At 38.1% G+C, this 23,864-nt stretch overlaps 1 protein-coding gene across 1 annotated transcript in view; it reads right to left on the reverse strand.

Annotated features, from left to right (window-relative positions):
- Window positions 1–15,889: 15,889 nt before the first annotated feature.
- The window catches only part of LOC126483664 (protein PRRC1-like), a 75,221-nt gene continuing 67,246 nt past the window's right edge, over window positions 15,890–23,864 (reverse strand). Inside the window, exon 7 of the mRNA XM_050106723.1 lies at window positions 15,890–17,249. Coding sequence (XP_049962680.1) covers window positions 17,133–17,249 — 117 coding nt within the window. The 3' untranslated portion in view covers window positions 15,890–17,132. The remainder of the gene's footprint in view (window positions 17,250–23,864) is intronic.

Below are 23,864 nucleotides of genomic sequence, written 5' to 3' on the forward strand. Positions count from 1 at the left end.
GTGTTTCGAATGTCTAATTTTTGATTTAACAGCTATCACAACACACTCGGGAGGTATTTCAAGCATATAATCCACAAGTTATACAATGCTAGGTCTCACAAATCATGAAGTCTATATGACTCGCTTTTTTGGTTACTTAGATTCAGTTTATTTATTTATCCCTCCAAATATCTTGTGGCATACGTCATCTGTATGCAAATATTGACCCCCCCACACACACACTCTACTGCAGAAAATCAAATACAGATTGCTGTTCTTGTAGTTCCACTAGCTGTGAAAGTGTACCTGCCGACTATTCTTTTCACGATTTTCAGTAATAAAATTAAACCACAGTGAAATCGAATGGACTACAGCAGTACTTATTCCACGACAAGTGCGACAGAATGCTCGTTTTACAAAATACTGTCCCAGGGAGCAGTGGTGGAAAGTGGCGTAGTACAGTACAACCACAATGAAGTAGAACCCTTTGTGGCATGACAAACGTTGCATCTCTTGAGCTATGCCAGTGAAACCTGAGAACTCACACATGCAACAGCATTGCAAATGCAGTATGTCACTAGCTGAGGCGACAATTTTGTTGCGTCTGTGAATCTGGCGGAAGGGCTACTGTTGAAATGTACATTTATATCGACAGTAATGACTGTGTCAAGAGGGCTCTCAACAATTAGTTTTATATGTATGTAAAATAGTCAGGAACATCCTTTATTATGCTTGATCTTGCCCTTAACAGCTTCAATTACTGCTAGTTTCTTAATTCGTATACCACATTCCAATTTGTTTGTACAATGGTTACTGTTTTCTGCTTCCTCATTTTCTTTTTGCTTTTTTACGCTAGCTCTTAGTTCTCTTGCAATTCATCTTCAAGGAACCGACAAGATGAGTTTAATAGGACGCCGTAGTATGAGTCAGTGTGTAGAAACCTATCTACAGAACATAAAAACTGCAACTGGCGCCATAACATTGTGCAAATTATTAGCTGATATCAATTTCAATTTCTTTGATAGATTGGCAAAGATAATAGAAATTATTAAAAAAAATATTGTTTTGTTTACAGTGGGTTAATACTGTAGTTAATTTTCGAGATCCTCTTCAAAATATTCAAAGAATCATACGGACCTTCGTAGCGTAGTAATGCAGATAGCCCTTTAAGTTGCATTAATTACTACTGACCACTAAGAGCGATGTCATGACAAATCCACCTAATAATGTATAACTTTTTCCAACTGTCCCGGTATATTGCTATCAACTAACCAAAGTAAGCGTCGCTTGTGTAACTTGGCCTAAATCGTTATTGTTTGTAAGATAAAATAGCTGTCGGCGGAAAAGCGTTGAAATACTGAAATCGGAGTTGTGCAAACGTTTTGCTTCATGGGCAGATCTCAACGTGATGGACGAGCAGACGAAAAGTGTAAATCATTCATTTTGTTGGTGTTCGTAAACACTTAAATAATATATTCAAAAACTTTCATAAGGCTGTTTTATTTTGCAGATTCGAGACTTCGTAATTATGTACAACAAAATTTCGGAACATTGCTTCAGGCGTTGTGTAACGTCATTTAATGACCGTGAATTGAGCGCAGATGAGGTAACTTTTCCATAAAATATGTGTCGTATATTCATTGCACAGAAATGTTCCCATTTGGTAACCTGATTCAAGGGCCATTAGCTGTGATACAATGAAGTGCAAACTGTTAATTCATGTGGTGTTGATACATCTGACCAAATTAATTGTGGCCGTGCGGTTTTAGGCGCTTCAGTACGGAACCGCGCTGCTGCTACGTCGCAGGTTTGAATCCTGCCTCGGGCATGAGTATGTGTGTGGTGTCGTTAGTTAGATTTACGTAGTTCAAAGTCTAGGGACTGCTGACCTCAGATGTCAAGTCCCATAGTGGTTAGAGCGATTTGAACCAAATTAATTTTCGCTAACACTTTTTGGACATTTAACTGTCGAAACACAGGGATGGAAAGGGGGGGGGGGGGGTGTTATCCATTCCTTTGTCCTTCCTTGCAGTACATCGAGCGACTGTGCAACAAACAAACTGTGGGGAAGGATAGCGATCAGATAACATTTTCAATTGGCCATGTTTCTCTTGTTTACAGTAATTTTCTAGGTGTTTGATTACATTACACGACATTAAACATATTTTTTTCTTTAATACTACAGCTTCTCGCAGTTACTTTTGTTTTGTTTGATTTCTGTGCATGGTTTTTAAGTCTCTCTTTCTAAGGGTTGTTGCAGTTGGCCACTTGGTACTAAATAAAATGACTGAGACATATGCATCATAATCAGTTGAGTTACAAAATGTTCTCCACATCTCTCATATAAGCAAATTTTGAATATTTCAATACTGCGGAAGTGTTCAGCCCAAATTGTAACATGTATTTACCATCCATTTGTGAGTGGTTTTCCTGTGACTATGTTTTGTAGAAATGATTTTTTTTTCTTTCCTATTGTGCCCTAGTACATTCAACAAGTACCATAGGCTAGTTATATTTACCTGTTGAATTGTCCTACCAAAAGACCATCACAAGATGCTCACAAAACATTTGATTTGTGTGTGTGTGTGTGTGTGTGTGTGTGTGTGTGTGTGTGTGTGTGTGTGTGTGTGTGTGTGCGCGCCCGTGTGTTGTCTTGTAGTCAATTTGTTTTTGTGCTTAAAGCTCTTTATGTTTTGATGTACTGGTGTGCACTTCACTTGGTACACCTGGCAAATCACACTTTTTGTTCTGTCATGTATTAAAACTTTTCCCCATTATGCGGATGGGTGGAGTGTAGGAAGAATGCACCATATGGCTTAGTCCAAGTTGTTATCTGCTGTGTATTATTATTAAAAAAATCTTAAATGTAGCTGCAACTTCAGCAACTATTGTGTCAGTAAACTTGGAGACGTTGGAGGGGGGAAAAAAACAGTTGGGTTTATTGGCACCTCTGCCCTAAGTTTTGACAATTTTAAAATTGTCTTCTACAGAAGTGTAATAGGCCTTGTTACATCAAATGCTGATTAAGTAAATTGAATAAAGTCACATAGCTCTTGTAATATTCGACTTCCATCTTATGAACACAAATAATCACAAGTTGTGACTTAGGATTGCAGCACTATAGTATTACAGGTATGCAGATCAAAAACCAAATGCAGTGGCCCATTAACATAAGGCCCTTTTTGACATAAAAGTTGACGTGTATACAGCTGAGCACAGTGATGCCATCAGAATTACAGCGGTATGTGTATACAGCAGAAGTTGAGTCAACTTTTACATCAACAAGGGCCTTATACAAATGGGCGATTACATTTGATGTTTGGTCTGCACACCTTTAATACTATAAGGCTGCAGTGCTGAGTCTTAGCTTGTGATTATTTGTGTTCATAAGATGGATCTTGGATATGGCAAGCTGTTTGGATTTATTGAGTGTAGGCCTACTTAATCAGTGTCTGATGTAATAAGGTCTATTACACTTTCTGAAGAAGACAGTTTTGAAACTGTTGAAACCTGGGTCAGGTAGTTCCAATAAATCTTTTTCTACAAATGATTGGCTGACCTTTTTTTTTAGCCTCTTCAAGTTTTATTATTATTCTCTCTCCCTCTCTCTCTCTCTCTCTCTCTCTCTCTCTCTCACACACACACACACACACACACACACACACACACACACACACACACACAGAGTCACAGTCACAAAGTACAACCCTTCTATAAGAATGAATAGGTAAATTGTTTATGGTCACAATTCCTGTGTGTTGTGTTGTGGTCTTCAGTCCTGAGACTGGTTTGATGCAGCTCTCCATGCTACTCTATCCTGTGCAAGCTTTTTCATCTCCCAGTACCTACTGCAACCTACATCCTTCTGAATCTGCTTAGTGTATTCATCTCTTGGTCTCCCTCTATGATTTTTACCCTCCACGCTGCCCTCCAATACTAAATTGGTGATCCCTTGATGCCTCAGAACATGTCCTACCAACCGATCCCTTCTCCTGGTCAAGTTGTGCCACAAACTTCTCTTCTGCCCAATCCTATTCAATACTTCCTCATTAGTTATGTGATCTACCCATCTAATCTTGAGCATTCTTCTGTAGCACCATATTTCGAAAGCTTCTATTCTCTTCTTGTACAAACTATTTATCGTCCATGTTTCACTTTCATACATGGCTACACTCCATACGAATACTTTCAGAAATGACTTCCTGACACTTAAATCAATACTGCATGTTAACAAATTTCTCTTCTTCAGAAACGCTTTCCTTGCCATTGCCAGCCTACATTTTATATCCTCTCTACTTCGACCATCATCAGTTATTTTGCTCCCCAAATAGCAAAACTCCTTTACTACTTTAAGTGCCTCATTTCCTAATCTAATTCCCTCAGCATCACCCGACTTAATTAGACTACATTCCATTATCCTTGTTTTGCTTTTGTTGATGTTCATCTTATATCCTCCTTTCAAGACACTGTCCATTCCATTCAACTGCTCTTCCAAGTCCTTTGCTGTCTCTGACAGAATTACAATGTCATTGGTGAACCTCAAAGTTTTTATTTCTTCTCTATGAATTTTAATACCTACTCCGAATTTTTCTTTTGTTTCCTTTACTGCTTGCTCAATATACAGATTGAACAACATCGGGGAGAGGCTACAACCCTGTCTTACTCCCTTCCAAACCACTGCTTCCCTTTCATGCCCCTCGACTATTATAACTGCCATCTGGTTTCTGTACAAATTGTAAATAGCCTTTCGCTCCCTGTATTTTTCCCCTGCCACCTTTAGAATTTGAAAGAGAGTATTCCAGTCAACATTGTCAAAAGCTTCCTCTAAGCCTACAAATGCTAGAAACGTAGGTTTGCCTTTCCTTAATCTTTCTTCTAAGATAAGTCGTAAGGTCAGTATTGCCTCACGTGTTCCAGTGTTTCTACGGAATCCAAACTGATCTTCCCCGAGGTTGGCTTCTACTAGTTTTTCCATTCGTCTGTAAAGAATTCGTGTTAGTATTTTGCAGCTGTGACTTATTAAACTGATAGTTCGGTAATTTTCACATTTGTCAACACTTGCTTTCTTTGGGATTGGAATTATTATATTCTTCTTGAAGTCTGAGGGTATTTCGCCTGTTTCATACATCTTGCTCACCAGATGGTAGAGTTTTGTCAGGACTGGCTCTCCCACGGCCGTCAGTAGTTCCAATGGAATATTGTCTACTCCGGGGGCCTTGTTTCGACTCGGGTCTTTCAGTGCTCTGTCAAACTCTTCACGCAGTATCATATCTCCCATTTCATCTTCATCTACATCCTCTTCCATTTCCATAATATTGTCCTCAAGTACATCGCCCTTGTATAGACCCTCTATATACTCCTTCCACCTTTCTGCTTTCCCTTCTTTGCTTAGAACTGGGTTTCCATCTGAGCTCTTGATATTCATACAAGTCGTTCTCTTATCTCCAGAGGTCTCTTTAATTTTCCTGTAGGCGGTATCTATCTTACCCCTAGTGAGATAGGCCTCTACATCCTTACATTTGTCCTCTAGCCATCCCTGCTTAGCCATTTTGCACTTCCTGTCGATCTCTTTTTTGAGACGTTTGTATTCCTTTTTGCCTGCTTCACTTACTGCATTTTTATATTTTCTCCTTTCATCAATTAAATTCAATATTTCTTCTGTTACCCAAGGATTTCTACTAGCCCTCGTCTTTTTACCTACTTGATCCTCTGCTGCCTTCACTACTTCATCCCTCAAAGCTACCCATTCTTCTTCTACTGTATTAATTTCCCCCATTCCTGTCAATTGCTCCCTTATGCTCTCCCTGAATCTCTGTACAACCTCTGGTTCTTTTAGTTTATCCAGGTCCCACCTCCTTAAATTCCCACCTTTTTGCAGTTTCTTCAGTTTTAATCTACAGGTCATAACCAATAGATTGTGGTCAGAGTCCACATCTGCCCCTGGAAATGTCTTACAATTTAAAACCTGGTTCCTAAATCTATGTCTTACCATTATATAATCTGTCTGATACCTTTTAGTATCTCCAGGGTTCTTCCATGTATACAACCTTCTTTCATGATTCTTAAACCAAGTGTTAGTTATGATTATGTTGTGCTCTGTGCAAAATTCTACCAGGCGGCTTTCTCTTTCATTTCTTAGCCCCAATCCATATTCACCTACTATGTTTCCTTCTCTCCCTTTTCCTACACTCTAATTCCAGTCACCCATGACCATTAAATTTTCGTCTCCCTTCACAATCTGAATAATTTCTTTTATTTCATCATACATTTCTTCAATTTCTTCGTCATCTGCAGAGCTAGTTGGCATATAAACTTGTACTACTGTAGTAGGTGTGGGCTTCGTATCTATCTTGGCCACAATAATGCGTTCACTATGCTGTTTGTAGTAGCTTACCCGCATTCCTATTTTCCTATTCATTATTAAACCTAATCCTGCAGTACCCCTATTTGACTTTGTGTTTATAACCCTGTAGTCACCTGACCAGAAGTCTTGTTCCTCCTGCCACCGAACTTCACTAATTCCCACTATATCTAACTTTAACCTATCCATTTCCCTTTTCAAATTTTCTAACCTACCTGCCCGATTAAGGGATCTGACATTCCACGCTCCGATCCGTAGAACGCCAGTTTTCTTTCTCCTGATAACGACATCCTCTTGAGTAGTCCCCGCCCGGAGATCTGAATATCTGAATGGGGGACTATTTTACCTCCGGAATATTTTACCCAAGAGGACGCCATCATCATGTAATCATACAGTAAAGCTGCATGCCCTCGGGAAAAATTACGGCTGTAGTTTCCCCTTGCTTTCAGCCGTTCAGTACCAGCACAGCAAGGCCGTTTTGGTTATTGTTACAAGGCCAGATCAGTCAGTCATCCAGACTGTTGCCCTTGCAACTACTGAAAAGGCTGCTGCGCCTCTTCAGGAACCACACGTTTGTCTGGCCTCTCAACAGATACCCCTCCGTTGTGGTTGCACCTACGGTACGGCTATCTGTATCGCTGAGGCACGCAAGCCTCCCCACCAACGGAAGGACACACACTGATTAAAAACTTTTTTGCCAGTTTTACTGCCATGGTTGATATGCAGATAGCTGCATGTCTCCCACATGCTTATCAGAGTAGCTTGATGCGTTGAAAGATTTCCTATCTTATGTCTCCTGTCATATTTACAAGTTGGCCAAGGCCGATGTATCTTCTGACATTGTCAAGTAGTGTGTTTTTGAGTTGTACATTTCCCATTGTGCTCTATTTATTAAATATACTTGAGGTTTTGCAAAATGTTTGTTTAGTTCCACTGTCTGACTTTCTGAGGTGAGATCCGATACCAGTGTCTGTAGTTCTTCAAAATAATTTGCCGATGATACATCACCATCTGCAAATCTTGGGTTGTTAAGTCTCATCCAATTGATTCTGATTCCTTTTTCTTTACATCCCTGTTCTGACTTGACAATTTTCAGGATACCAGATAACAACTTTGGAGCGATGGGATCTGTTTTACTCCTCTGTGAATTGGACACTCTTGTGTTGGTTCCCGAACACTAGCAAAAACTGTTGAAGTTTTGCGTATTGTACACAATTTTAATATAGATCACCACCACCCCTTGCTCAGGTAAGGCTTCCACAAGAGTAGGTTGGACAACTAAAACAACAGTCTCTTCAAATTTTACAAAATCAAACAATCGAAACTCCAGGTAGGAATATCAGCAGTGTAAGAAAAGACAGATTGCTACTTACTATAAAGATAAGATGCTAAGTTGCCTACAGGCACAATTAAAACACAACTACACAAGCTTTCAGTTTCAGCCTTCATCAGATAAAGGGAAACACACAACATTCATTCACACAAGCAAACACATCTCACACATGCTTGACCACCACCTCTGGCAGCTCAGGGCCAAGCTGCAGGAGTAGGTGATCATGTGTGCATGCTTGTGTGAATGAATGGTGTGTTCTCTTTCCGACAAACACTGATGTGTGAGTGTCTTAATTGCGCCTGCCTGCAACTTGACGTATTATCTTTACAGTAAGTATCAATCTTAACTTTTCTTACATTGTTCAAATTTTACAAAAGTTGTACATAGAGGTGCCAAATACTCATTTGCTATGCTTATCAGTTCCCATAGAATGAAAATATAATCTAGCAACCACATCAGCGGCAGCCATCCGCCTATCGAATTACAGCCAAGTGTTCCTCATGGGCCATGATTGCCCAAATAGAAGCCTTCAAACAACCACTTACACCCCTCTACCACATGGAAAGAGTTTAATGGTGAGAGGAAGAGCATTTTCATAAAATCCCAAAACACACATGGGTTATACGTCACACATTCCTTATATAAACTAGTGGCATGAAAATAGCCCAAGTCCTACCTATGCTGTCCGGATACCTGAGAGCTCTAGATTTTTTAAAAAACAAAAAATTAAAAGTGTTAAAATTGTAAAGTCTAAAATCAATAAAATAAACCATTGTGTAACCAAGGACCATCCAAAGGGTATGGTGGTGAACAAATCTGTTTATGCCAACCTATCTGCCCATCTAATTTTCCCTGTATGACAGACTAGCCAACCACTCAACAAAAAAACCTAGCCTATCATAACAGTACGTGCACAGACCACCACCAGCTCTTATAAAATACACTATCTTACTTCTCATGAGGGGATAATAGACACAAAGTTCAAAATAGTATCTGTTCAAACAAGCCAAGAAACCAGTTGTTCCCACTGGAAGCCTGTTCATTAAAGACTGGGTGGGCAGCGTGCTGTATAAGTGCGTAGATCTCCAAATCTTTAAGGTTATCTAAAATCTTCCCTTTTGGTTCTAAATGCAGAATCCTTAGGCTATCTTCTATCGGGGCCAGCTTATGGCCAGTCTCCCCCATATGGCACTCCAGCCCACTATTATTACTGTAGTTATGCTCTCTAAACCTTGTGGCAAAATCCCTACCTGTCTGGCCAATGTATGTCCCAGCACATCCTCCACACTTAATTTCGTATACACCGGATTGCTTAAACTTATCTGTTTTCCCTTCCTCCTTATGTCGTAATATTTCCCCCCCCCCCCCCCCAACTTCTTCCTTGTATGGAAGCCTAAGTGAACGCCAGCCTTCCTGAAGGCTCTAGTTATTTTTTGGCAACATGGTGCAACATATTCCATTGACACAAAGTTACTATTTAATTTTTTGCAGCCTGACTGCCACCTCTTGCCGAGAATTTTAGCTCCAAATTCTCATACAAATTTTTCCGAGTACCCGTTAGCCAGTCCTATCCTTACAATCTCCCTATCAGTGGCTTCTTTGCTCAAATTAAATCCGTATAACCTGTTGAACACTGACGAAAAGAACGCCCCGAGTTTATACAGTGATATGAATGTGCCGCTAACCTTACATGCCCTGCAAGGCAAGAAACATGGAACTTGGCGCTGTGGAGAGATTTTTTGGACACACTGTATAATAACTATAATTAAGGAACTTACAAAGAGAAAAAGAACAGAAAAATGTGGCAAGAGAAGAAACATATCTTAAGAATTAAAGGTAGCAAAATTGGAACTGTAGAATGTGGTGCATGTGGACTTGGTGAGAAGTTAAGGGTAACCGCCAATGTTTCAAGAGACAAGCTGTTAGTTTAACACTTAAACTGGGAATACTTCTCGTATGTTACATGGCATGTCATTCTCCAGTCAAACGATAGAAAGAGTTGTGGTATGAGGGGAATTTGGAAGTAATTTAGTATGTTTGAGGAGATGCCTTGTCAGTGTTATTGTTTTGCGAATGCTATATTTCAGAATTGATTGCAAAGCTGTCCATAAAATAAACAAGAGGAGCTATAAGCACTCCTGTGTTACCGCCAGAATCCAGTTCTCTCTAGGAAGGTGTTATCTGAGCATTGTGTGGTGTGTTGGTATTCCATCTTATATAAAAATTTTGACGAGATCAAGAAGTTGTCACTGTTTTGCCCTGGTAGGATATCACAATAATCAAAGATGGGCCGAATTAGCTCTTGAACTATTTTTCCTTCTGGTGTACCTTGAATCTGATACAGCAAAAATATTTTTCTTAGCACATGGACCCATTAGACTTCATGGTTTGGAGAAATAGTTGTTAAATTTTCCAATAAAATTTGTATTTCTGAGATGAGCTGAGACTTACTGCTCCAACAACACCTCCCCCTCCCCAAACTATTTTCCTAGTCTAAATCCCCCACGCCCAGACTCCTAAGACTTTTTAGGGTATACCTAATATACCAGAGCCTGCTGGTTCTCATGGTCTTGAAAAATTAACATGTTAGATAGCTACAAGGCAGGTATTATTCTGGATCTTACAGTGCACAATGGGGCATGGTTATCATATTGATTGAGAAGTCTGCATGTGAAATGGAGCTCATTTTTCTGTTGTTATGGAAAGAGTTTGCTGTCAATTTGCAATAAAATGTTGGAAGCTTCCGGTAATAATTTAAGCATATTTATGTGATTCGAATCCCAATAGAAATTAATTTGTGTTTTTTTTTTATGGGCACACCATATTGAGGGTGTTTCAAAAATAGTTACAAAATTTGGGGATAGGTTCCTTACACCAAAACATAAAAAAATTTCATATAAAAATGTCCGAAATCCTTAATTTTCAAGTTATTCAGTAAGCATTCTCAGTTGCACTCAGATTACTCAAGAACTAGATGATAACACGTCTAACAGCTGCAACACACATGCAACGCTATTATCTCCACCCTATCTCTGCAGGTCCACAGGACACATGCAAACGAGATTTGAATGTGCTGCCAACCTTACACACCCTGCAAGGTGAGATGGGAGACGCTGTGGAGAGACTTAGCGGATGCACGGTATAGGATGTTTCAAAAAGATTCACAATTCTACATGTGAGTTACAGATTCACGGGTAGTCATTTTTAACTCCTCCTTGTCTGTGTGTTCTACAGTTCTGACATGGGTGCGTACAACCCTAGTTGTTCTTGCATCCTAAAACAAAACAAACAATCACATAAAAGAAAATATTTAGCTCTGGTATAATGTAAATAGTTTAAGGGTAAAGGAGACAGACACCTACCGAGTAATGAAAGTATGACACACAAAAAAAATGAAAATGTCACTATCTTTCAGGTGAATCTTTTAACAATGTAGAGTGCTCTCTCCTACACACACACACACACACACACACACACACACACACACACATTCCTGTGCAACTACATTGTATCAGCTGAATGCACAATGCTGGGACTCTCTTAAGTTTGCCAGGTAGAGACATGGGTGAGAGTAGAGGGAGGGAGGAGAGGAATGCAGGAGGGAGCAGCAGCATTTGTACAACATGTACAACATGTTCAGGCACCAGAGCTGTTGAGTTTGTGCAGTGCACAATACTATGCAAAAGAGTGGATTGTGAGACGGTGCAGAACACAGAAAGATGAGAATGTTGGTTGTGGAAAGTGCATTACTTAGATTGAGGCTGGGAGGATTACAGGAATGAAGGGTGTGTTGCAAGGATAACCCTCATCTATGTACTTAAGAAAAGCTGGTGCTGGAGGGAAGGATCCATTGAACTCAAGCATGTTGTGCTCAGCAACTTGTTCTTCTAATGAGGGGCCAAGTCTGTACTTAGCCACAGTTTGCTGGTGGCCATTCGTTTGGTGGTCATGCTTACATAAAAAGCTGTGCAGGAATTACAGCGGAGCTGGTATATGACATGGCTGTTCTCACATTGCTCAAGGACAATTTCCTGCTCATCCATAACCATCCTGAAAATAGAAGCACCACATTAAGAACGAAAGACCATAGTTCTTAATGTTACTCAGGAACACATTAACCAACTTCTCCACTAGAAATCCATTGGCAAAACAAGTGAATTTAAAGATGTAATCCATGCAAAAAAAAGTCACACTTTTTGGATGACTTCCAGCATAGATGACTACTGGAACACACAAAAATATGGCATTTTTGACATACATTAAACATCTTCCATCATTTCAATTTGGAATGTAACGTGTTGGAACTGAGTAGTACATGCACCGGTCTCATTTTTTACTAATTATTGTAGCACAATTCTTAATATTATTTTCTTAGTTTTGCACAATGGAACAGTTTCTTGCTTAGTCCTTATAGTACTCATAAAAATTTATACGTCTTGAGTGGTGAAAACGTTTTCCTTACATCTGGCATACAATTCACAGTTATTACTAAGCTGTTACTTATATTTAGACAGAATTGGGCTTGTAAGATATAGTCCCAGTGGTTTCCTGTGTGCCAAGTATACTTGATGAAGTTCATTAAATGTAGCAATGCAAACTGATATTCCTGAAAGATTCACGCCATTAAAGAAATCTTTATTGAGAGATTGGACCACATTGGTTGTTTTGGGAGGAGTCTGACAAATATTGACAGTCTGTCTGTTGTTTTGAAAGGCAGGTGTCATTATGTCCGAGTAAAGAGTCCAACAAAAGCAATGGAGTATTTCTTTCGGGTGGTAAGAAACATTTCAGATTAATTGTTGAAAATTACCCTTTGCCATTTTCCAATTTTGATATGTCAGTTACAAGATTGGTGGATGTAAAGAGTCCTTTTTTTAAAATTTTTGGTAACTACCTTGAGTTGAGATTCTTGAAAAACAGATATTGATGTGGAAATAGTAATTCACTTATACTTCTCACTGGCAGTATTTCATACCAGTGTCATAGCATTCACAGATTTAACAACTGACTCTTTGTGCTGCAAAAGTGCAGTTTGCCAAAGATTCCTTCTCGAAATCAGATTTGTTAATATTATACATAGCAGGCTTCATTTTTGCATCAGTTATGGGTTTCTCTAATGTATTATCGATTAATGGCATTTCGTCGCTATGTTTATTTGAAGTAAACTTTGTAATTCCACATGTGTTCAGTTTCCTGCATCTGCTTAACCAAAGCAAAGAAAACTAGAAACCATGTTCATCTCAATTGCAGTTCAAAGAGCACCCAGTCTCTGGTCTCCATCAGTAATGGTACGTTGTCTTCCATATGGGGGTACTAAATGTTTTGAGTAGATTGCCTTTCACACTTTTCCGAGTTTCGTTTTGGTACATATTTGTTTCTTTGTGTCATTCTTTTCATTTAGCCAAAAATTTACAGCCTTTTCCTTGCCATAGAAAGCTATTGCATACTCTGGACTCTTACTGGCACAGCTGTCACCCCTCAAACATTTCGATGCTTTGTTTGATTTTTTGAGTTCAAATCAAAATGTCCACTTTGTTTGGATGAATGTCCCAGAAATCAATCAGAAAAACACATTTCAGCTTCCAGTTGTAGTGAGCGATTTCCCATCGTATACAATATTCTTCACATTTCACCTGTCCAAGATAGAGACCATTAACTGGATTCCACATTATGTCAAACTTTTGAACCTGCACCAAAAGATTCTATTAGCAAGCACATATTTTTAAAAAACAAAAAAAATGAACACAAATTTAGTTTTATCTACAGTTGACACCAGAACTGCAGAAGGAACAGGTAACTATTGATGTTTCTTGATGCTAACAGTCACTTGATAGCTTACGTAATGATTTGTGTCTTTATCCATATATGGATGTGCTACCTGGTGAGGAAGGCCATTGGTAATTTTAAACAATATTTTTTAAAAAAAATATTTGCAGTGTGTTTTAGTAGCTAAAATTGTGACATGGAATGCGTCTGGTTGTATTCTTCCTACAAAGAAGAATTCAGGGCAGTTACATCATGTCATTCCCTTGTTACCTTTAGTGTCATTTTTTACTTGTTTGTTGCCTCATGTTACATTTGAATTCATCCCCTTTATGATTGTGGTGATATTACTGAAGATCATTATTCATATTTCAAAACTGTTTCTTACAGGTTACATGTGTGGAACGCTGTGCAGCCAAAGAAATATCGTTAAATAACAGGTTTATTAAAGTCTTCCTTTCTGTAAGAGAAACAATGAAACCAATGTAAAATGTTGCAACTGTGATACATGAATTACTTTGTAACAGAAAATGAGGATAAAACTAGTATATCAATCATTTCTCATTGTAATGGTAGTCATACATGCAACTGGATTTTAGCACTGTGAAGATAATCACCATTTGAAATAAAACTATTTTTTACTTGCTTAACACACAGTGTATCTTATTATCTCGAAACAAATGTGGTAACTTGGGAACTCTTTTCCTTTCAAGACCATTTTTAATTTGAGGTCATTATTTATATTGTAACTGAAATGTAACACTAAATAAATAAAAAACTGTTTCATGGTAAGATGTGTAGGTGCTAGTTGAGACTATCCCTTCTGTGTGTTGAAATCATTGCTGCAGATTTGTTTTTCACCGAAACGCACATTAGCAGTACACAAGAAAATCTCAACACCCCCCCCCCCCTCCCCATTGTTGCGCTCTCCTTATTTTTTCCATATTCATGCATTTTCTGTTCTTACAAATACAGTAGTGAACATCTCATGTGCCAGCCTACATCACCTGCAACTTGTGTGAGCCTAACAGCATAGACAGCACACACACAAACCATCCATATTCCCCAAATGGTGTTTGTACTGTTTCACATATTTTCTTTTTGCCACAAAATCACAAATAGGCAAATACCTTAGTGTGTTCAGCACATCATTATTCTCCACCATATCACTTTTCAGGAACATCCATTAATTAAATAAGCTCAAAATATGGAAGGGAGGAGTGCGGCAAAATTTCATTTAAATGGGGGGGCAATGAAAATCTCGCATCAGATTTTTTAATTCAGAGTATATACATCATTATAACAGATAACATTCTGTTGTACATAGTTAATTCCGAGCAATCTTTTTGGCCCCTCTGAACTGAATGTTTTACCGTGTGTGTTCCCAAGATTCCTCTATTTGAAACAAATGCTGCACAAGCATTAAATTTCATTCAGGGAGTTCTCTACTGCACCAGTCGAAAAGCACAGTGTTGTCAGTCGTGATATTTTGTGATGCATTTAAAGCCAATGAATTTGTATTTAAATTTTTACAATGCATATGTTAACTGGCTTACAGATAAGTCAAAATACATGTGCAAGCAAGAGATTAATCGGTTGTGGGAGGAAGCTAATGTGAAGTTCACTGATGAGAATTCCATTAGTGATCATATAAATTAAGAGACTGAAAGGCTACTAAATCATACAGTTCAAAGGACGTACAAACAATGTTGTCTTTCATCTGCAAAGTAAAGGTAGTGATATTTAATGTACATAATCCATACATATTACAAAGTGTGAGTGTGTGTGTGTGTAATATATTTCACTGACAGTACCCACATATGCCACTACATCTACCTACACAATATCATCACTGAGGTACGTGAAAGAATGCCGCATCATGCATGCAGTTTGAATGCATTTACTACTAAGATAGCCCTATAGTTCAGTCCACTAAAGCAAATCCCTGATGTCCAGGAGACTTTTGACAGCCTGCTGCAACTGTAAAGCACAAATGGCTGTAGGCGAAAACAATAGATGTCTATAGAGCTATGAAGAGGTGTTGCTAAAGAGATGTTTATAAAATAGTATTGCAGACACACAAAGCAGCTGTGCCCAGCGTACAGAAACTGTCCTGAATAATTTTTCTTGTTTTGGATACTGTACTTTTCGATTATGCGTATTTCGTTGTACTACTGTTTCACAGTACCAGAAACGTTTTCACAGAAACATGGAAATGAATATTTTTGATACTTCAACTACAAGTACAGTTTATTTTTGTTTTCGTTTCTAATAGAAAACTGGCAGGATGTTTACCTGGGCAGAGCTGGGTTTGTCAGCTTGTATGCCAATAACATAACATGTTAATTATTTAGTGAACCGTCAAAACAGTTAATAATATTTTTGTGGAGCCCTTTTGTGTGTCTGTCCCTTTTGTGTGTCTGTCTCATGGTTTAAAACAAACTACCGCTTGATACACTTGATTAAAAACAATTTAATAAAATCCTGTTTTATCAATGAACATTTAAAACAAATAAAACTCATTTTTACATATTTTTGCTTGACTATGGATATTGTGGTGGGGTTCCAAATTTTAAGGAAAATCACTCGTGTAATTAATGGACATCCCTTTACTTATTAACCTAATTTCCGACCATAAATATGAATGAACTAAATGCAAAGTATAGCCTTTACTGAAGTATAGGTAGTGGGAGGACCATCCGAGATTATGGCATGAGAAAAATTTCTAGAAGTGTTAATAAAGCTTTAGAAAATGTCTTTGGTACAAAAACATTCCATCTCTACAACAAATGTTTAACTAAATAGGCCAATGTTGTCTGCAGTAAGTGCTCACAGATCTGACTGTACACCACTATTGTTGGCATTTACTAGCAAGAAAATCACTTCCAGTGCAATATTCCTAAAACAATTTCATTGTTTCTCTTAAAATTCTGATTACACAAATACCACAGACCTAAGAGGGGATTTCTATTATATTTCCCATATTACAATTCGATCTGCCAAGATATACAAGGCAGTTTTACAATTCTTGGAATTTGTTAAGGTAGTGTAGTATTATTACTGGGAAAGTTGAAAAGTATCACATTTATTACATGGTCAAATAAAAATTAATAATAAACAACTTCTTTGCAGTTATAAACAGACAAAAAACTTTCATGCCAAGTCAAACTTCAGCAGACAAGCCAGTTCTTACATACTAATACATAACTAAAGCTACTGAGACTCAAAATTACAAATTTCATTCTTCATAAAATCACAGTAATATATATACATGCATTAAAAACATTCACAGTAAGTACAGTACATTGCTTCTTCCCCAACTGAAAAATATAAAAATGTTAAAATAAACTACGAAATTTAATTACATGGTGGGGAGAGCACAACAAAAAGATAAATGTGCTGAAAGGGGTACAGAGAGAGATAGCCCAATGTTACATTTTGCTTATTTGTTTATATCAGTTTTTAATATCAAAGGACATCTGTAACTATTGTATTGTGAAGGGGATATCTTCATTTTTAGGCAAGAAATGAGCACATAAGAAAATAAGTGTAAATCACAGGAAAATGTTCAGTCCAAATTTTCCTGTACTTTTTCATTGTATCATTACTTCAGAATTCATACATAATCAGCACATGGTTTACAAAGTGATTTTTCTGAACTGATAATATTAAGGCGCATATGTTAGTCACAGAAAACTATAGCATGCTGCCAACACTGTTCTTGTACAGTCCTGCAAGCACCCTTGCTGCCAAAAGCAAATGGTCACGTCTGGAAACACCACTCACTGCCTGATGCCACTCTGAGTGATGCACCTGCAAAGACCAGTAACTAGTGTAAGCCCAGTATAACAAATGTGTGATGACAACTGTGGAAGACTAAATGTAATATTTGGTGGGAAAGACATTAAAATTTGATCTGAAAATGTAAGAAAAAGCAGCAAAGTTCAGTTACTAACCAGTCATAAAGGTAGCTATGATACAAAGAATAAATGTTTGTATTAAAATTGAGCAAGGCACATTTTTCCTGTGTTCTAACTCGGAGTGAAATAAAAGTCACAGAACAGACAGGAGGCTACTCAGATTAGCAAAACTATTTGCATGGCATATTAGGGCATAGCTGCTTTCCATATAGTGTGACAAGTTTCGTCAAAATTGAGTGAACTCATTGTAGTTCGCAGGCACTTTATTACACATATTTTTTTGCACTTCACTGGAAAATGTCACGTATAATGTTGGGCACAAAAGAAAGATAACATGCTCAAATTTGTGTTCATCACAAGAGTTTTCAACATTAGTGGTTGTCACCTTCAACAATGGATCCACACGTATCTACATTTATTATTTCCACAGCTCATAACTTTTCTCGAAGTTATTTTCTGTGAGACTGTACGAGCTCCACCATTTCTGTCCTCTGATAAGCCACAGGAAAAGATTTCTTTTTTCCCCTTTTTTATGCCAGGTTTTCATCACATTTTATTTCCTTTGGCATATACTTGTCAATGAGTGGTACTTTAACACAATGTTAACGCCGAGGGCATTAGAAGTTGTGCACTAGAAATCGGAAATGAGAGCACATTTTAAGAAATTTCCCAATGTATTTCTTGTACATGTAAACAGGTTTTGATGTCATGATACTGTAGCCCTCTTGCAATACAGGCCAATAATCTCCTTTATATACAAGAGTGTGACTTCTAGTCAAAGCGAATAGTATACGAAAAATAGGTAGCCTGCAACTTGAAACGTGAGGAAAATTCTGTCATTTAATTTGGGCTGAATCTCTAATTTGCTGTTAATAGCATAGAGCTGTATTGAACACAATACTTGCAATATGGCAACAAAGAGGAAATCTCAAGCCTGAGAATATTTCACTGGGTCCCACAAAGGGAGGGAGGGGGGGGGGGGGGGGGATGGAACAAATATTTCTTTCCGGTATATTATTGAGGAGCCATTTGAAGAACCACGAAATATTTCAAAGCAGTCATGCTAGTAGCTCTTCTTCGCAGGTCACTAGTGCAGGTATGACCAATAAAGCACCACCATGAACAAATGTGTTGTTTCTTCTGTAATGCTGGATCTTCCCTCTGTTCAGCAGAAATGTCATTAAATGTACCAATAACAGATTACATCCACAATGCTGTGTTCTGCTACAGGGTTATCTTGCCCCAAGTACTGTGATTTATTTTTGACAGGATTTCTTTGCAGTATCCTCCTATAATTAACTTCTTACATACTTACATAAGAATGCAATGTATTTCAACATGTAGATATTTCAGCTTAAAGCTTGTGCTAAGAGGAATTTGTACAGTAGATTGTAGATGCTGCAGAACTTGTTTTACATGTTTAGTACACAAAATAATTACAAATTAAAAATTGCATAATATAAAATTTAAAGTAGTAATATATTTCAGATGCACAATAATGTTTTGGACATATGAGATTTCATTTTTCTTTTTTTATAATAATTTCTGTGATCAAATTATCTAGCTGAGATGGACTGAACGTATTTGGAAATTAAGTGTTCTGATACAAAGGCAATTCAGCATAGGTTAGGTGGAGATGTATTACTGACAGTATCAATACAGTGAGACAGCTGAAAAACCAAGATATTACTTATTAAGCGAAACACGTCCAGGAAACTAAAATAGGAGAGAGCATACATTGCCAGATTAAGCACCTTAATGAACAAATGTCATGTTCCTTCTGCAATACTGGATCTTCCCTCTGTTCAGCAGAAATGTCATTTAATATACCAAGCTGCTATGTTCATCACAAGTTTCCTCGAAAGGCAGTTGGCATCTTTGTGCTTGTGTCCATTTTTGTATTCAACTGTTTTGTCTTACATCTAGAAGTGTCAGTTTCCTTCTCTTCAGTTGATGTCTTCAGATTAGTCAGCTAGCGTAGAGAATGGTGGTCCATCAAAACAGTGAATGGTTTCTCAAATAAACACGCCCAAAACTTGTTGATGATGGTCGAAACAATTGCAAATCACTCTTTCTCGGTTGCAGGGAAGTTCCTCTTGGATTTTGAGAGTACTATTAAATCATAAGCTACACCTTCCTGAATTTGTACTAGAACTGCATCAATCCCATAACCACTAGTACTGGTGTGAAATTGTGTCTTGGCATTCACATCATATACTGCTAGTACTCGAGAAGATGTTAGTGTTTCCTTAAGAACAATGAATTGTTCCAGGAAAATATGGCATCTCCCTGCAGTAGTTCTTGCAAGGGGCACGTCTTGGAACAGAAGTTCTTGCTGAGTGCCAGTAGTACAAGCACATTCTGAGAAAACTTCTCACATCACGAATGTGCTGAGGAGTCCAAAATCTGTGACTACTGTTTTTTTTTATGGATCGGTTTGGACTCACACTGCCATTCACTAGGTGCCCCAATATAATTCCCCCCCCCCCCCCCCCCCCCCCCCTGTCCTGCTGAAATTCACCAGCAGCTTGTTGAAGGTTACGGTGCAGGTGTAATGAATGATGGAACTGTGCATAAATGGTCTAGGCTATTTAATGAAGGAAGGGCAATTCACCAAAACAGGTGCTTCACTATTGACTATTTCAAGATCAGTAGTTTTTCACACTGTTACGGTCAAACTTCATTACAAAAATTGTGTGAGAGATGGGTGCTGAAAATGTTGACTGAAGAACACAAAAAAATGCAAATGGAATGTTCTTTGCCTGTTTTGGAGTGCTATCATAAGGATGATAACAAGTTCTTGAGTCATATTGAGACAGGTGATCACACGTGATTGCACACTACACTCAATCCAGTGAATGGCATCACTCAAATTCCTTGATGAAACCACGAAAATTCAAACTAGACCTTCAACATGGAAAATCATGGTCACGGTTATTTCGGGCTGGAAAGGCATTCTTCTGTTAGACTTTTTGCCAAGACGAATGACAACAAATGCTGAGACGTAAATGGAAAAAAATGATCGTGTGGCATTCAGGGCCAGGAGATCCCATCCGGGAAGTTCGGCTGCCAAGTTGCAAGTCTTTCTTCAGGTAACCCCACGTTGAGCGACTTGTGTGTCGGTGACAATAACACAAAACCCAGTCCATGAATTGAGAAAATCTCCAGCCCGGCCGGGAACCAAACCCAGGCTTGCTGCATGGTAGGCAAACATGTTACCACTCAGCTAAGCAAGCGGATTGCTGATAGGTACTGTGAAACATTATTAAAGCTTAGGCACGATATTCAAATTCACTGGTGGGGATCACTCTCTAGCGGTATCGTTCTGCTTCACGACAATCCTCGGTCTCATGTTGCAGCAAGAACAAAGATGCAACTGAACAAGTTTTATTGGGAATTACGGGCTCATCCACCATACAGCCTTGACTTAGCACCATCAGACTTTCATCTGTTTCCAAAACATAAGGAATTTCTTGGTGGAAAGCACTTGGAAACTGATGACGTTGAAAGAAACTGAGAAACTGTTACTAACTGTTTAAAAGTCAGGTGGCAGAGTTCTTTGATGCTGGGACCCAAAAGCTGGTGCCACGACTTGGCCAGTGTTTAAATGTTCCCGCAACTATGTTGAAAAAATGTGCTTATTGTAGTTTGTGATACAATTTACACTCATAAATAAAGTTTCTCTAACTCCATTACAGATCTGTTCTTACTTTAAAGATGACCCCTCACATTTATACATAAAGATGAGGAAATGTGAAATTTTTTGATTCTTTGTAAGTTTTTACTAAAAGCTTCATCCTGAATATTAAAATTACATAAAGATGAGGAAATGTGAAATTTTTTGATTCTTTGTAAGTTTTTACTAAAAGCTTCATCCTGAATATTAAAATTACATGGTATATTAGCTGGTCATTGTACTTATGGAAGGCACTATTACAGTGCGCAATATTTGGTGATGCAAAATTTGAGAATTTTTTTTATGTTAGACCTAGCTACTCTCAAGGTTTTAATAATAATAAAAAAATTAAACTGATTTTGAGTAAACGTAATGCATAACTGGTATATCTTCGTCAAAATGGCCGCGCAGTTCAAGGCACCACGTCACGGATTGCTTGGTCCATCCGCTGGAGGTTCGAGTCCTCCCTCGTGTGTGTGTGTGTGTGTGTGTGTGTGTGTGTGTGTGTGTGTTCTTAGCGTAAGTTAGTGTAAGCAGTGTGTAAGTCTAGGGACCAATGGCCACAGCAGTTTGGTCTCTTAGGAATTCACACACACAACACAGCACTGCTGAAAAGTGTTCATTTTTTTTTTCTTCCTTCTATCTACTCCTCATTGAATTTTTATAGCTGAGCAGAACTTGTACATGGACAAAGACAATCCAACAAGAGCTATACTTCAAAAACGGGAACTGCATACTGATCTGTTGACAACGGCCATTTGAAAGAATTTGCTGGACTATGAGGTAAAGTAGACAGTTACATCTTGCAGCTCATGTGGGACACTAATTATTTGTCCCACCCACCACTGATTGTCATCCACACACAAAATTTAGTTGTTCACAACGAACTGGGGTATCTGCCCCGAGTGGCAATTTCAGGGGGTGCAAAATTCATATTGTTGAAGAAAAAAACCATGTCACACAAAGTGCCTAGCATCGAATGCACATTCGTCTATTGTTTCTTCATATGATTCTGAAATGCACTGCTGTTCGCTTTTGAAAATTTCTGAACACATTCTAAGTTGATATATGAAATAATCATAAGTTGATTTTTAAATGTGTTCATAGTGTATGTGATGTCTCTGCCAGGCGAATCCCTGTCATATCTAGAAATAAAAAAGTTTTCTGCAGACAAAAGGAGACGGGGCTAAACGATAAGAGTTGAGCCAAATAAACCCAAACAGGTGAATGCCAATCACTGTTTGTTTATGTGGTTGATTGGATGTGCGAATGATAAACACTGTTATAATTATTAGCAAAATTCATACATTCAAACTACCAGTGTGGAAATGAACAACTAACAGCAATAACAGGTAAAAAAGGTTACATTATCTTCTTGGTGTCTCCAAAAAAACGAAATTTTGAGAGAAAATTTTTGCCAGATCGCTACACTACTAAGGGACAGTTGTACAGTCCTTGATTAGCAGCCACTCAATACAATTGTCAGAACAGTGCGGAAAAAGCAATGTAGGAATACATAATGATGCCTAACCGGAGAATAAACGCAGAATAACTAAAATGGTGATTCTGGCAGGGTTAGTGAAGTTAACCGGAGAATAAGTACTTACAATGACCAGAATAGTTACAGAATTAGTAATGATAAGAGTGTTTGTTAGAATGAGGAAGGAGAAAGAACAGTGAAATCCCACATGGAAGAATACGACAATTCCAAATTTATATATAAATTGGAGTTTGCACATCCAATCAACCACATAAACAAACAGTGATTGGCATTTACCCTTTTGGGTTTATTCAGATCAGCTCTCTTCGTATAGCTCCATCCCCTTTTGTCTGCAGAAAAGTTTTTTTCATTTCTATATGTGACAGAGATTCTCCTGGCAGACACTTCACATACACTACGAACGCATTCAAAAATCAACGTATGATTCGTTCAGATATCAACTTAGAATGTGTTCAGAAATTTTAAAAAATGAACAGGGGTGCTTTTCAAAATCATATGAAGAATCAATAGATGAATGTGTGCTGGATGCTAGGCACTTTGTGAAACATAGTGTTTCTTTTCACGAATATGAACTTTGACAATCAATGGTGGGTGGGACAAATAATTAGTGACCCATATGAGCTGCAAGATGTAACTGTTTCCTTTATGACACCCCATGGTCCGGCAAATTCTTTCAAATAGCCGTTGTCAACAGATCAGTGTGCAGTCCCCATTTCTGAAGTACAGTTCTTGTTGGATTGTCTTTGTCCTTGTACAACTTCAGCTCAGCTGTAAAAGTTCAATGAGGAGGAGATTGGGGGGGGGGGGGGGGGGGGGAACAAATGAACTCTTTTCAGCACTGCAGTATTGATTGTTACAGGATAGGCTATTTTAATTCGTAGAATGTCATACCGAAATAAAGTCATGACAGAAGACAATAAAAACTGAGAATATCAGAAACAGAAAAATGTATGTACAAAGTATTTTCTATAGTTAATTTTTTTATAACATGTTTGAGGAAAATGAACAGTTGTTTTCGCACTCACCTATAAGGCTACAAAATAATTATTTTGACTAACATATGCTTGTTTTGCGTTACGTTTACTCAAAATCAGCAAACCATTTAATTTTTTTTAACCTTGAGAGTATTCTCAAATTTCGCATCACCAAATATTGCTGAATCTAATAGTGCCTTCCATAAGTACAATGACCAACTAACATACCCTGCAATTTTTAGAATGTTCAGGCTGGGGGTTTTACAGATTTTCTCATCTTTATGTGGAAATACGAGGGCCATTTTTAAAGTAAGAACAGACCTGTAATGGAGTTAGAGAAACTTTATTTACAAGCAT

The sequence above is a fragment of the Schistocerca serialis genome, chromosome 6 (assembly GCF_023864345.2).
Source record: "Schistocerca serialis cubense isolate TAMUIC-IGC-003099 chromosome 6, iqSchSeri2.2, whole genome shotgun sequence".
Classification (NCBI taxonomy): Eukaryota; Metazoa; Arthropoda; class Insecta; order Orthoptera; family Acrididae; genus Schistocerca; species Schistocerca serialis.